Source organism: Mus pahari, chromosome 11 (genome assembly GCF_900095145.1).
Source record: "Mus pahari chromosome 11, PAHARI_EIJ_v1.1, whole genome shotgun sequence".
NCBI classification, from domain to species: domain Eukaryota; kingdom Metazoa; phylum Chordata; class Mammalia; order Rodentia; family Muridae; genus Mus; species Mus pahari.
In genome coordinates this window covers 42,591,386-42,605,653 of record NC_034600.1, presented here as the reverse complement: position 1 = coordinate 42,605,653, position 14,268 = coordinate 42,591,386, and the positions used below count along the sequence as shown (strand labels likewise).

Below are 14,268 nucleotides of genomic sequence, written 5' to 3'. Positions count from 1 at the left end.
AGACACATCAGAAGAGGTCATCAGATCTCATTACAGGCGGTTGTGAGCCACCATGTGGTTGCTGGGATTTGAACTCAGGACCTTCAGAGGAGCAGTCAGTGCTCTTAGCTGTTGAGCCATCTCTCCAGCCTCCGGCCCATTTTCTTAATACCATTTATTAGTGTGATTGTATGTTCTTTCTGGCTTTTTTTTTTTTTTTTTTTTTTGAGATAGTTTCTCTGTGTGTATCACTGGCCATCCTCGAGCTCACGCTGTGGACTAGCCTGGCCTCGATTCACCTGTCTCTTCCTCCCCAGGTACTGAGATTAAACTCGTGCACCACCACTGCCTGGTGAACGTAACTGTGTATTTTACACTGTTCTCCTGTCCTCTATTTAAAGGCACGGTTGGCTTTGCCCTTCATCTTAGGGGAGAGGTGTGGCAGGGTAAACATGACGAATAATCTTTTCCTGCTTCCGAAAGCCAGGCTCAAAACTGCGAGCAAATCTGAAGCTCAGGCAAGTTATCTAACTGCATATATCCATGGAGTTGGGTTCCCCAATCCTAGACAGAGCGTTCTCCCTCAGATATGACATAAGGGTGCTAAAGCGCTGAGAATATAGCTCTAGAGTAGAGCATTCCATGCCATGTGCCAGGCACTGGATTTGAGCCCCAGTACCATGAAAAACCAAGGCAGATGAGAGCATAAAGGGCTAAACAATGGATCCTAGGGCTGAGCTTCTTCAGTGGCGCTAGTGGGAGGGAAGGGCCTGTCAGAGTGGTGAGTCTAGCCAGTGGGACCCCTGCGGCTCAGATCCACGCTCCCATGAACAGCCCAGAGGGTGAAGCCTCATCAGATCAAAAGGACAGATGTACCAAGAGGATCATCTCTCACCTCTATTCTTAGATATTTTGGTGTTGTGAAAATTCTATAATCAACTCAAAAGAGATGGAGGTTAAATTTTCCACTAGTGTACTTAGATGGTAAACATGAGAAATTATAGGGCTGGTTTGATACCTCAGTGGCAGTGTAATTGCTTAGCATACTGAGGGTGCAGGTTACATTCCATACTGGAAAAAAAAGGATTAAATTATAGATAATGGTTATTATTTTTAAGAATCTTGGTCGTAACAAAACACTCATACTGTATAGAGTGAATATTCCACTCTTTTCCTCAGATGTACTTTACACTGCATGGAAGAAGAAAATGAGAACGTTTCACTTACTGTGTTGTTTGTACCTACAACACACACCCCAATACCCAAGCTCCATAGAGTCTCAGTCAAACGGTTGCTGAAAGGATCCTTTGATGATCCTACCCTCTTTATTATCCTATGGACAAATCAACTCTGGGTGACAGTGTACTGTGGTTTTTCGAGGAGTAAGAATTTGGACAGTTCATTGGATACCCTGTTCCAGGGGGGTCTTTAAACATTCCAGTGTGCATGAGAACCTTTCACTTAAAGCAGAAGTTTTGGGGCTCTGTGGCTAAGCTAACATATATAAAGAGTTAACCTCTGAGTAGGGTAGGGGTACAGAGCAAGTGTTGTATCTTTTCAGAGTATATTAACTGTATGCCTCTTCCTTAGCTGTAGCTATAGGTTGTTCTGTGATCATGTGTTTTTGAACTTGTAGATTTGCAGTTGCTTGGAAATTTCTATCAGATCAGAGGCAATGAGAAGCCTTGGCCACTAGGCTTTTGGAAAACACAGTGGGAAGAGACTAGGCGCTCAAATCTACTATAGTTTTAGTCAAGATTTGATAGGCCCTATTTTGATGATATAATGTCACTCTGTCAGACTGGGGACTAGGATTAGGAAGGCAAAGAGATGTCATTGCTGTGAATGAGGTCTCCCTTGCAGAGAATGACCAAGCTTCCTGTCTCTCAATCAGGAAAGGAGGCAGTTTTGGGGCAGCAAGGAAGGGCATGCTCATGGCGGGCTCTGCTGGTTCTAGGGCCAGGGTCCTGAGCATGCTGGAGAAGGCCAAGCAAGCCTCAGATGTGGGAGCACCTGGAAGAGTCTGAGAAGGGCCTTGGACCTGAGTATCCCGGTACATAGTGTTGGCCCTGGTCCCACATCCTTTGATCATGTTCTCTGACTGTTAACTATCCCTCTTCCCTTTATGACAACGTGGAGTAGTGGTTCTCAACCTACCTAGTGCTGTGAACCTTTAATACAGTTCTTCATGTTGAGGTGACCCCAACCCCCCAGCCATAAAATTATTTTTGGTATTACTTCATAACTGTTATGGATTGTAATATAAATATCTGATATATAGGATATCTGGTATGTAACCTCAAAGGGGTTGTGACCCACAGGTTGGGAACTTAGAGGGCAATGTCTCATCAATACAGTGATACATCACACTGCATCCGAATATGATCTCAATATGAAATAGGTAGAATTTATTCCGTTCTACTTAAGAGAGTTCTCTAGACAATATTTTAAAGATGAGACCATGCAGATTACTCTCCATTTAGAGAAAAAAATTGTCAAAAAATTGAGTCGATAGAAGGTGGAACACTGGTCTAGTCAGGCTACTAACATGCAACAATTCATTTTGAAGGTTTGTGAAACAAATCCTGCCTTACATTTGCTAAGACCAACTGTTTTAATCCCTCTAGCCATCACGGAAGGGGTGTGGAGAAACTAGAGGAACAGACTGACAACACCCCCAACTCACGTACTGAGAGCCTCCGTGACAAATGTGTGACACCGGTTCTGAGCTGTCTGAGCTACAGTTCCTTTCCTATCTTGAGGCTGCAGGATCACCCCGCAGGGACAGCAGGCTGGCTTCAGCCATTGCAATGAGGAGCAGAAAGTCAGGACCTGTGATTTAAGACAACTGAGCAGAGACCAGCACTGGGTGATGTGGTGGTCTCTGGGTAGTGAGGGATGATGGGTGGAAGGGTGCAGGGTTGCTCCAGCTCTCGGCAGCTAAGGGTTGATTTGTGAAGTCTGTAAACATCCATGGAGAATTCTCAGAAGTATGTAGGGAGGAGAATCTGATAAAGGCTGTCCTCCCTGAAGAGAAACGGGTTGCTAATTAAAGTGAGTTATGACTTCATAGACTGATGACATTTGGGGCATTTGAAACATGTGGGCTGCTTCTGTGGTATTTGTGAGAAGGCATTAATCTTCGGTGAGTACTATCATACTTAAAACATCATATATTTTGTGACTTAGCTTTCCCCCTACATTTATTTATTATTATTATTATTATTTTGGTTTTTCGAGACAGGGTTTCTCTGTATAGCCCTGGCTGTCCTGGAACTCACTCTGTAGACCAGGCTGACCTCGAACTCAGAAATCTGCCTGCCTCTGCCTCCCGAGTGCTGGGATTAAAGGTGTGCGCCACCACGGCCTGGTGCAACTTTTAAAGTAGGCAAACTTCTTTTCATTTCCGGAAGCTAAAACATGTTCTTTTCTCTTTATGGATCTCTTACATCTCACCTCATCTCACTGACACCCCCCTTTCTTACCTCCTCTGGATCAACATCTGCTCTTAAAGAAAAGTAGACTTCAACTTTAATAAAAATCATCAGGTTAACCAATTACAGCTTCTGAGATCTACATGAAACATGAGTCTTTTCTTCCCAACACACACACACACACACACACACACACACACACACACACACACACACACACAGAATTCAAGATATCAGGGGGAGGTGTTCCTGTGGGATGTCAAAGATTATGTACTTAGTACTTTAATGGAAAATGTTAAACACACCCTGTTTGTCATCCTTACATGTATTTTCAATAGTTTTGCTTATTGTATTTTTTTTCTTACATTTCTGTGGGCTCAGTGTCTAAACTAGACAAAAGTTAGTAAGCAAACCATTCTAAGTGCTGAGCACTATATTTACAAGATGCCAGTGCAACCCTTCACTGGGTTACAAACATGCCCCGTGACAAATCATTTTACCTTTCCAGACCCAGATACCTTTGCCAGCCTACATCAACGACTGAAAAGACAATCCTCATTAGTAAGGTCCACGGCTTTGAATTAAAACACCTCTTATACTCAGGATAAGAAATTGTAGCCATTACAATATGACTCAGGAGAGCATTTCTTAATGAAATACGAACTTCATTAAGAACCAGGGCCCACATAGCACAACAGAAAGCCTTCTGAGAACACTGCCTGTGTTCAGTGGAAAGTGGAAAATCTGACAGCGCTGTAGTCATCTCGCTCCATAACAATGATTTTTCCTCCTCTTACTAAAATAGAGCAGGGCTTGTTGTCACAGGCACATACATTACCAGCAATTAAGGATATAGTCGGAAAGGATGGCCTTCAACGTCTTTATTTTAAGGTTAGCATTAGGAGAAGATGACTGGTAGTTCCCAGCACTTCCTGAGTTGCCATGGATACCTGTCATCTACATCCAGAGCCTGCAGGTTACACTCGGGGACCTTTGCCAGATCGTTGATGATGTCGCCGAAACCGGAAGCTGCAGCGATATGGACGCACGTCTTCCCACTCTCGTCGTCGTAGTTGATAATGGACGGGCCCTGCCGATGGCTCAGAATGATGGAGCACAGAATCCTATTTCCACTCTGCAGAAAGAGTCAGAGAAAACCCATCAGGAACAACCAACCCTGTGCACGCTCCTGTCTACATGGTGTGTGGTGGTGGTAGTGGTAGTGGTGGTGGGGAGAAACAGAAACAGAGATGGAGGACAGGACAGATGAAGGGGAAAAAAAAAACTGGAAACAAAGAAGAAAAAATCCAGATTGATCACTTCAAAAACTTCTCTCCTCAGAGAATAAGGACTAACGGACCCAGCTTGCCAAATACTTGCAGGCACGGCCCCACCCTTTGACTATCCAACATGACTACCATGTCTAAAGTTCACACTTTAGAACTATATAAATTATTCCCCAGGATATTTGTCAAAAAAAAAAAAAAACCCATGTAGTGTTTTAATGTTTTAAGTTTACAGTTTTGTGATAGTGGGTACAGACTTGGAAGGACGAAGAATGTAAAAGGAATGAGTTTCATGACCATGTGGTCTGATCTGTGGAGAATTTGACTATGATCCTCTCCCCTCCCCTCTCCCTCCCCACGCTACCCCACCCCACCCTGTCCCCTCTCTCCTGGCTTCTCAGAAGTTCAGGTAACAACTTAGTGAGATGGAGCATAAATGTGGTGATGCCATTTTTCGTGTGTTCTCTTGGGGCCAGTACAGAAACCTAATCTCAAGCTATGGGACCTCTTATGATTTGTACTTCATTTCTTTGACAAATTTCCATTCGTCTCAGTTCTCTGCTAGGAGTTCTGTCTTCAGCTGGGGCTAATGTCTTCCTCGCCTAGTGAACTGATGATAGACTTGACCCGAAAACATCGGCGGACGTCAGAGCTAGCCAGACAGGTGGGTCACCTAGACAACAAACTGCTTGTTAGATCTGCTCGATTGACTTCCTCATTTCATCGCACACCACCATGGCTTTGAGGACATCTGTACACTTGAATTCAATAGTAACACAACAATGAGAGCAACAATACAGGAATACAGAAAAACAAAAAACAAAAAACAAAAAAAACCCAAACCCTCTTGTTCCACAGCCTGGCATGGTGAGTTTTAGTTGCACCTTGTGCAGGAGACTCCTACCACACCTCCAGATCCTCTCAGGTGCCCAGGATCATCCTGCAACAGGGCACCTGTTGGGCTTTTCCTTCGGTAGGACAGGGAAAAGCCCCTGCCAGAGCAGAGGGCACCAGCACAGGCTGCGCAGGACTGGATTCCCAATACAGGAGTTTTGGGGTTAGAATTGTGTGGGTGCAGGCTTCATTGCCTAACCTGACTTCTCTTACAAAACTTGCAAATTTCACGGTGGTGACCACAGGACATCGCATCTCCGGTACCCAGACCTTGGTCACAAAACTGGGAAGTAGAACCTGCCTACCAAGTGCATGACTCCCTTCCTCTCACACGCCCCCTTCCTCTCACATGCCCCCTTCCCACGTCCTTTCCCTCTCTCCATGCTGCCTTCTTTCCACAGGACTTGGCTATAACTTGGGTGTGTGCCTGTCTGGCACAAGAAGGCTGCCTCTTTGATCACACAGGGGTTTTTATCAATTTCTCTAGAGTCTTTCACATGGCATGCATTTTGAGGAGTCTGGGGCACAGTTGGAACAGTTGAAAGACTTTTTTTCTTGGAAAGTACTAGCTCCTAGAAAAGGAAAATAGGCAAATGTGCCCACAGGGGAAATTTGTTTTGTTTCCAGTTTCCTGGAAGAGAAAAGGAATTCGGGTTGCCAAGGTGATTCAAAGGGCAAACACCCCTGTTTAGCTTCCCCTCTTTGTATTGGAGGGAGGGTTAAGGACAGAGGAGAAAAACAAAAGGAGGCCCCTCACCTCTGTTCCTTCTCCTCGCCTGACCCTTGGACGCTGTCACTTGGCAGTGGCTGCAGCCTGAGGCACCTGTGTGTGCCTCTTGTAAAAGTCTGAGCGACTCGTCTGGCTTGGGGGACCATCCCTCTGAATAAGGTGAGACCAGACATCTCACCCAGCTCTGCACTTCCTTCTCTGTGCCTTTTGTTGGGAGCTTTTGCAGATAATTCCTTTGCCTGCTCCTTGATCTCACAAAAGCCATTATTATTTGTATTTCATTTAGCCTTACGAGCTTTTCTGAGACACAATGGTAATAGCTGTGTGTGTGTGTGTGTGTGTGTGTGTGTGTGTGTGTGTGTGTGTGTAGAGTTTTTACTGCTGAGCCCTTTTCTACAGCGCCCCTGACACAGATCCCAGGAGGTTAGCTGTTATTGTCATTGGCACCTTGGAGAGGTCAGAGAACAGAGGCAAGAGGGACCTAAAGAATCTGCTCTGGATCAAGGCTAAGGATTAGCTAAGCCAGGATCTATGCTGTAGAGTTTGTATGCTTTGATCTTGGAGGAAAGGATCCTGGAGGTTCACACCGAGGAGGCCGAGGAAGCTGAAGTGAAAACTGCTAATCAGACTTATCATATAAGTCATCATGATGAGTCTGGACAACGGAGGACTGGATTAATCAGTAGGCATTCTGGAAGCCTCTCCTAGTGATGTCACTATGGTGACCCTTCTGAGAATTTAGGGAACCCCAGAGGCACTTATATATAAACCAAGCCCAGGGATGATAATCTCTTGGTGACACACAGCATTCCCAGTTAGTACTTTGGATGGTATCAGCCAAAGGGAGGCTCAGACAGTAAGGATGGGGATGAAGGAGGTCACAGAGACCAAGACACACTAAGAAGAAGTAGAAATGCCCAGCTTGGACGGTAGGAGCAACAGAGAGGGTGCGTACACTCAGTGGGGGAGGCGATTAAGCCAGAGAGTCCCGATAGCACTTAGAGCCTGTTCTTAAGTTCTTGGATTCTGCATCAGGAAGCGACACTGGGATTGTAGATTGTTTTGTTGTATTGACTTGCTTTGCTTTTGCTAGTGGGCAATGACCCATGAGTTGCCTTCACGCCCTCTGAGAACTGTTGCGGTCCAGTTGTTTTCTATTTACCCCTTGTGAGGAAAGAACACCGGAGAAGAGCCTGTCTTGGAAGAAAGCTTGCCAAGGAGAAAGCTGAAGTAATAGATAATAACGCTATATGTGAAAAAACCAAAACCATAATTACAGTAGCCTGACTGAGGACCCATTCTATTCTCGGTGTCTACCATGGTTTGAAGGAGAATGGCCCCTATAGGCTTCTATATTTGAATGCTTGGTCTCTGGAAATGTTTTGGAAGGATAAGAAGGTGTGGCCTTGTTGGAGGAGGTGTGTCATTGGGGAGTGGGTTCTGAGGTTTCAGAAGCCCAAGCCTGGTCCAGTGTCTCAAGTCTCTCTCTCTCTCCATCTCCCTCTCTGCCTATGAATCAGGATGTAAGCTCTTAGCTACTGCTCCAGCACCAAACCTGCCTGCCTGATTGCCTGCTGTCATGCTCCCCTCTATGATGATCACGGGCTAACCCTGTGAAGTGTCAAGCAACCCCCCTCCCCTTAAATATTTCCTTTTATAAGAATTGCCTTGACCATGGTGTTTCATCACAGTAATAGAAGGAAGAATAACTAAGGCAGTGTCCTTTGAAGGAGGTTCCCTAGGAGGCTGTAAGGCCAGTTGGTTGTCAGCGTATGTCTAGGGACCTGTAATGGTTAATCTCTTCATTATCAACCCGACTGTATTAGAGTCATCGAATCATCATGGAAACACATCTCTGGGCATGTCTGTGAAGGTGCTGCTGCAGACGTGGAAACGGATGGTAGACTTTTCCTGAATGTGAGCAGCACTGTGCCATGCACTAGAGTCCCAGACTGCCTAACAAGGAGAAGGGGAGCTGAGCCCCCGAAGTTCAACTGCTTCCTGACTGTGGATGAAGGGTGATCAGCTGCTCCCAGCTCCTGTCGCCATGCTTCCTCCCATGATGCACTGCATCCCCTCAAACTTCAAGTTAGAAGTAACCCTTTCATCCTTCGGTTGCCTTTGTCACAGCAACAAGGATGATAATTAGATGCAGGCTAAGTTGTGTGGTGCCACCCTTTTACAGGGAATTCTGATACTCTTGCTGCCTTAAATAGTGAGTAGTGAGTGCACAAGTGGAGGTCAACGTTTTAGTGCCCGTGCTAACGGCTCCTTAGTCACGGCTCCTTAGTCAAGTCTCCTTAAAGGCCTGCGTGCTTATGACATGCTAAAGCTGTAGCCCGACGACGACGAGTTAGACTGGAATGGAGATAGTGAGTCTGTAGAGGAAACGTTTGAGAACCGGCTCCAGGCTGACCAGTGTGAGAAAAAGAGTCCAATACCTCTGAACCCTTCGAAGCTGAACTGTTCTCGGCTGAAAGAGCTGAGCTCCCAAAAGGGGCGCCTGAGTCCTAACTACTGTAGTAAGACAGGAGGACGGAGAGAAAGTAGGATGCCTGGGAAGGAACTGACATTTGCGCGGTATGAGATTGTCTAGGTAGCATAGTGGAAAAGACAGATGCCACCCAAAGCCCCAAAACTGATCAACAATTATAACAAGTTTCTAGGATGTAAGACATAGTTTACGCAAAAGACAAAATTATCTACATATTGGCAATGAACAAATAGAATTTGAAATTAGAAACTACTGTTTTGTATGTGGTTTGTCTTCTATAAAACTCATTCTGAAATTTGACTTCCAATATAATGTCATCTTTGTGTGTGTGTGTGTGTGTGTGTGTTTGGACATAGGGAGAAGAAAGCAGGGAGAGGGAGGGAGAGTAAGTGTGAAAGAGCTGGGGGGGAGAGAGAGAGAGAGAGAGAGAGAGAGAGAGAGAGAGAGAGAGAGAGAGAGAGAGAGAGAGAGAGAGAGAGAAAGATAATGAGCAGTGTATGCCTGTCTATATATACTGGTGCACACTCCTAGGTGTGCATATGTAAGGATCAGAGGTTAATGTTGACTGTCTTTCCCTGTCACTCTCTACCTTGTTTGCTGGGACAGAGCCTCTCATTGGACACAGAGCAGTGAAGTGAGCTCCAGGTTTCCTCCTGACTCTGCCCCATGACACTAGGATTACAGGGGCACACAGGGGATGCCTGCCATTTCAAGTGGGTGTTGAGGGTTCCAACACAGCTCCTCAGGCTTGCACAGCACAGCAACCATTTTGCCATCGGAGCCATCTCCCTGGTCCTCTACCCCCAGTGTAATAGTATTGAGCAGTGGACCGTTTAAGAGGCAAGTAGGTCGGGGTGGTGGGGCAGGGGTGTTCATTCTTAGGGGTAATTCCTGTAGTTCTGAGAAGGGTACCCTGGTTACTCTGAGAGCGGGCTGCTATAAAGCAGGTCAGTGTTCTTGTCTCCTAGAGGGTGGGGGCAGAGGCCTCATCTCCAGAGGGCCAGACTCGAAAGGTCTGGGAGGGAGTCCAGGATTCTGCCATTGGGCAAGGCTCATTCCATTGCAAGGGCTAATTTAGCTAATTTAGGTGCTCACCCAGGGCTGGTGTAAATGTAAATGTTACTTTTATTTCCTCAGATAAATTGGAGAGATGAGAGCCACACCCAGGCTTTATGGCTACATGGCTGAGCCCAGAGCCTTTCTAGCTATCCCTAGGCCTAGGCCTGGAAGCTCTGAGCCATACAGTCTAACCTTCAAGCCCAGACCTTGAAGGCTTCAGCTTCCAGCCTCTGCCTGCTCACCTAGACCCAGAGTGTTTCAGCCTCTGAGACTTGCTGCTGAAGAAACCTCTCTTTCTAGTTCCTTCTGAACTCTGTCTGTCTGTCTGGTTCAATTCAGCTGTTCTGGCTTAAACTCCTCTCCAGGACGACAGATTCAAATTGGCTTCTCTGACATCTGACTGAATTACTCTGTTGGAAAAAGACTGCCTGTGAACGCCACGAACTGACCTGTTCTGCAATGAACTCAACTGAGCTGATGTAGCCTCTCTTTCCCATTCTCATGAGAGTTGGGCGTATCCTAACCCTGACTCATTCTGTCAGACCTTTCTCTGATTTGTCACTTTGTCTGCCCCTCAAAAAAGGTATGTATTTCAGCCAAAATGATTAAAGCTGTGCGGTATGTCTGCATTCCAGCTGGATCCTGTCTTTTGGATGTGGTCCCTTGCCAGAGCAGCCATATTGCTGGATTAAAGTTCCTTTACAGGCTGGGACCGGGGGGGGGGGGGGGGGGGGAGGCACATAATGCATGCCTGTCAGAATTACCCAGGGGGAGATTTCCCAAAGGACACACAGTCCAAAGGCAGGAATCAGAGTGCAAGTGTATGGAGGGTAAATACGTAGAAAATGCTTAATTCTCAGATACCATCTTCACGCAAGCTCAGAAGCCGTGCATGGGGAATTGCTTGGGTGCTGAACCAGATTCCTTGGGAGCATGGCTACAGTGGTGACCTCTAACTAGCCAGAGGCAATTTCTCAGTGCCCCCAAACAGAGCTGGTGGCAGGGCATATGATTAGATAATGAAAGTATGTAGGTGCACACCAGGGCAGGTGGGCATGACAAAAACAAGCCCCGCTCACTTTGTAACGTTGCCCAGGGCTGGGGTCCAGTGCCCTGTGACTGAAGCCAAGTTTAGAGGCACAAAACCAGAGCAGTTTCCAAATCGCTTGTTTTTCCCTTACCTCAGGCACACGTGTGAGGCCTGAAACTCGCAGGTGCTACCCTGCCACCATGAAAACACCAAGTGAAACTATAGCTGGGTAGCAGAGATGACTTACAAGGCTACCGTGACTGGCCAATAGCAGGGGAGAGTAGGGGTGTGTGTGAAGGCTTGGGAAGCCAAGGTTGCTGAAAGACGCACCTAACAGCTCTCCCTGAGGGTGTGAACAGGTCTAACTCTGCTCAACAGGATTGACTTCAGAACTATTAGCTGTCTTTACTCTCCTGTCTCGTCTGTTTGGCTTTCTTTGGACTGTAGAGTTCATACGCCCAGGTTGCTATTTGTGGCCATGTGGACTGAGGTGGCTCAACTCCCGTGACAGTGATGCAGGAGTGTGACTCATTGTTTTCCGCTGTTCTGTACAAAAGTCAGGGTCATCTGCAGTGGTTTGGCTGTATAGGGGTGGGATGGAAGAAAGTTGGTGATCTCTGGTCCAAAGACTGAAGGAATTTGCCTGATAATCCTCTGAGGGTTTTTGGAAGTCAGTAGTAAGCTTTGAACGTAGGGGAGAACATTGCAGGCTTGTGAGTATGTATGAGTGTGTGTGTGTGTGTGTGTGTGTGCGTGTGTGTGACTTGCTGTTGCCTTTCTGGATATAGGAGGAAGGTAAAGGAGCAAAGACGGTGCTCCTTGCTCTATCATATTAATTTCAGATAAATACCAGGACGAGCATGTAGGATAGTTCCCACTGTCTTGGATGACCAGTGCAGAAATTAGTTGACATGGCTTTACATCATTTAAAGCTGAGACAAGCTCACAGCCTGCTTTCTTACCTGGACTGCCCAGTGGAGGGCTGTTTTAAAGTCCTTGTCCACAAGGGTGGGGTCCGCCCCCTTCTTCAACAGCATTTGGGTGTGTTGAGGCCGGTTGTGGAAAGCTGCCCAATGGAGTGGCGTCATCCCCTGAAATATAATGATCAGAGGGGACAGAAATGAACACAGGCTCCCAAGAGGAAGCAAGATACATTCTTCGGAGAACACACCCACTGCTGTTACTCTGTTACCGTTCATTCATTAAATGGTTTGGTCAAGGGATAATTGATGGTTAACTTTCTGCCAAGTTAATAGGTGCTGAGGATAGGAAAGTGAGTATAAGAATCAAGATGCTCGCCCTCGTGGGGTTGAGCTGTGGTAAAATAAAGGAAGAGAGACAATACATATACATGGAGGAGTCAGGGGACTTCTCTGATTGGCAGTGGCCACACAGAGTATAACCACGGGAGCAAGGTCTATTCTAAAACAGGCTTCCATGAGACGGATTGAAGGAAGAGGGAACGGCAGCACCAAGCCACGTAGCTGAGGATATGCACAAAGACAGCAATAATGGAAGAAACACAAGCCCCGACAAATCCTGCACGCTGTGTGACTGCCGAGGTCCCAGTGCCTAGAACAGAGACTGTATGCACAGCTGTGGGATGAATGAATAAATGAATGAATGAATGAACTAGAGAAGAGAGAAGAGATGAAATCCCAGGAGGCCAGTGGAAATGCTAGTCCTGCATAAGCCATTGGGATTTTACTTTACATCACACACAGTGGTGGGTTGCAAGTGGATGTTGGGATGGTCTGATTTACACTGTTGGGAGGGACTCCTGGGAGAACAGGGCCAGCTGAGTCTGTCTGATGCAGCTCAGCCTCTCTAGGAACTGGAGGTCGTGCATTTAAGGGGTGGCCTAATGGCAGTGATTTGATGCTGGGCAAGGGTGCCCTCGAGAAACAGTGGTATTTGGGAGTCTGACAGGAGGAATGGCCTCTCCCTGATCATACCTCTCACCCGCACGAAAACATTCAAAGTGAACTGAGCTTAGGATTTCCGAGAAAAGGCCAAGGCATGGAAAAGCTATGGAGTTTCTCTTTTACAGTTATTCCTGCAGAAAGCATGAAGACAGGCAATAAATAGGCCAGCTCTGCTGTTTAGGATGAGCTGGGTACAGGTGACAATCCTTGATCTGGTCACCCCAGAGAATTTATTGATCCAGAAACTCATAAGAGTTCTTACAGCTATTATCTTACTCCATCTTCCAAGCCACCTTCTGGTATAAAGGCTACAGGGACTCTCTCCCCATGTTCCCAAGATATTTCTTGTTCTCCCAGGACACACAATCAGACCATGTTCTAAGTGCTCTACACCTGGGTCAACCGTGCAACTGAGTTCTAATCATTGGAAAATGGACAGAAGGCACAAAGCCTTCCTTGAAGCCTGGTCCAGAAAGCATACCTTTCCCCACACCAGTTTCCTCCTCTCATCTCACTGAGTGTGGAGGAGGACAGGGCTGTAGATGAGGATGGGACCACACAACTGCAAAGCCCGAGACCCAAGAGAGATCATCATAGAGCAGATCTATCTCACCAATCAGCATCACCATGATGGGAAACAAAGTGTATTTTCTTGTGCCAGGATATCGATATTTTGTGTCACCAGAGCAGCTAGCAAACCCGGCTGATCTCTGCCATTGTCCTCTAGAAGAAATAGCCCCAGTGAAGTGCTCACGTTGAATGAGAGCACAATTGAGACCAGTCTCTAAGGATTGTGGAGCACTGAGCTTAGGATGCTAAACCTCCTCAACCAGTTTCATATTTTAAGTCTGTCATTTATGGTGCATTTGCAGGTTTCAAGTTACAACTGTCCTCTAGTACTGAGCCTCTAGAGCCGGTCTTGGGGCTGTTTAACAAATTGATTCCATATGGAAAGGAATATTGATCCAAAGACGTCGGGGCTTGCCTACTTGATACAACTGCTGCATTTTCTCTTGGAATGCAGAGTTACTCCATGAGTTTCTGTGGGGCAGTGAGCTGTGCACAGACAGCCTGGTCCCCAGTTGAGCACAAGCCTTGAACCCTGGTGACCCTAAGGGACCGCAGGTGTTTGGCCACACCTCCTGGGCCCCTGGCTCCTGTCCCAGCTAAAGCCTCCTAACCCTGCTCCCAGCAGAGAGGTGTGTGGCCATTTGTCACATAGGCAATGCCCCAAGTTCCTAGTATTCTGTCCAAAGTCCACATTCCTCTTTCTCTTATTCTTGTTCCCCTGCTCCCCTTCTCTCCACCTTCCCTTACCCCCTTTCTCCACATGGCCATGGCTGGCCTCTACTTCTCTTCTCTTCTCTTCTCTTCTCTTCTCTTCTCTTCTCTTCTCTTCTCTTCTCTTCTCTTCTCTTCTCTTCTCTTCTCTTCTCT

At 46.6% G+C, this 14,268-nt stretch overlaps 1 protein-coding gene across 1 annotated transcript in view; it reads right to left on the bottom strand.

Moving 5' to 3' along the window:
* Positions 1-14,268, bottom strand: part of Ankrd55 (ankyrin repeat domain 55) — a 94,745-nt gene that overhangs the window by 23,201 nt on the left and 57,276 nt on the right. Inside the window, exons 6-7 of the mRNA XM_021208622.1 lie at positions 11,869-11,997; positions 4,364-4,548 (exon numbers count right to left, since the gene is read on the bottom strand). Coding sequence (XP_021064281.1) covers positions 4,364-4,548; positions 11,869-11,997 — 314 coding nt within the window. The remainder of the gene's footprint in view (positions 1-4,363; positions 4,549-11,868; positions 11,998-14,268) is intronic.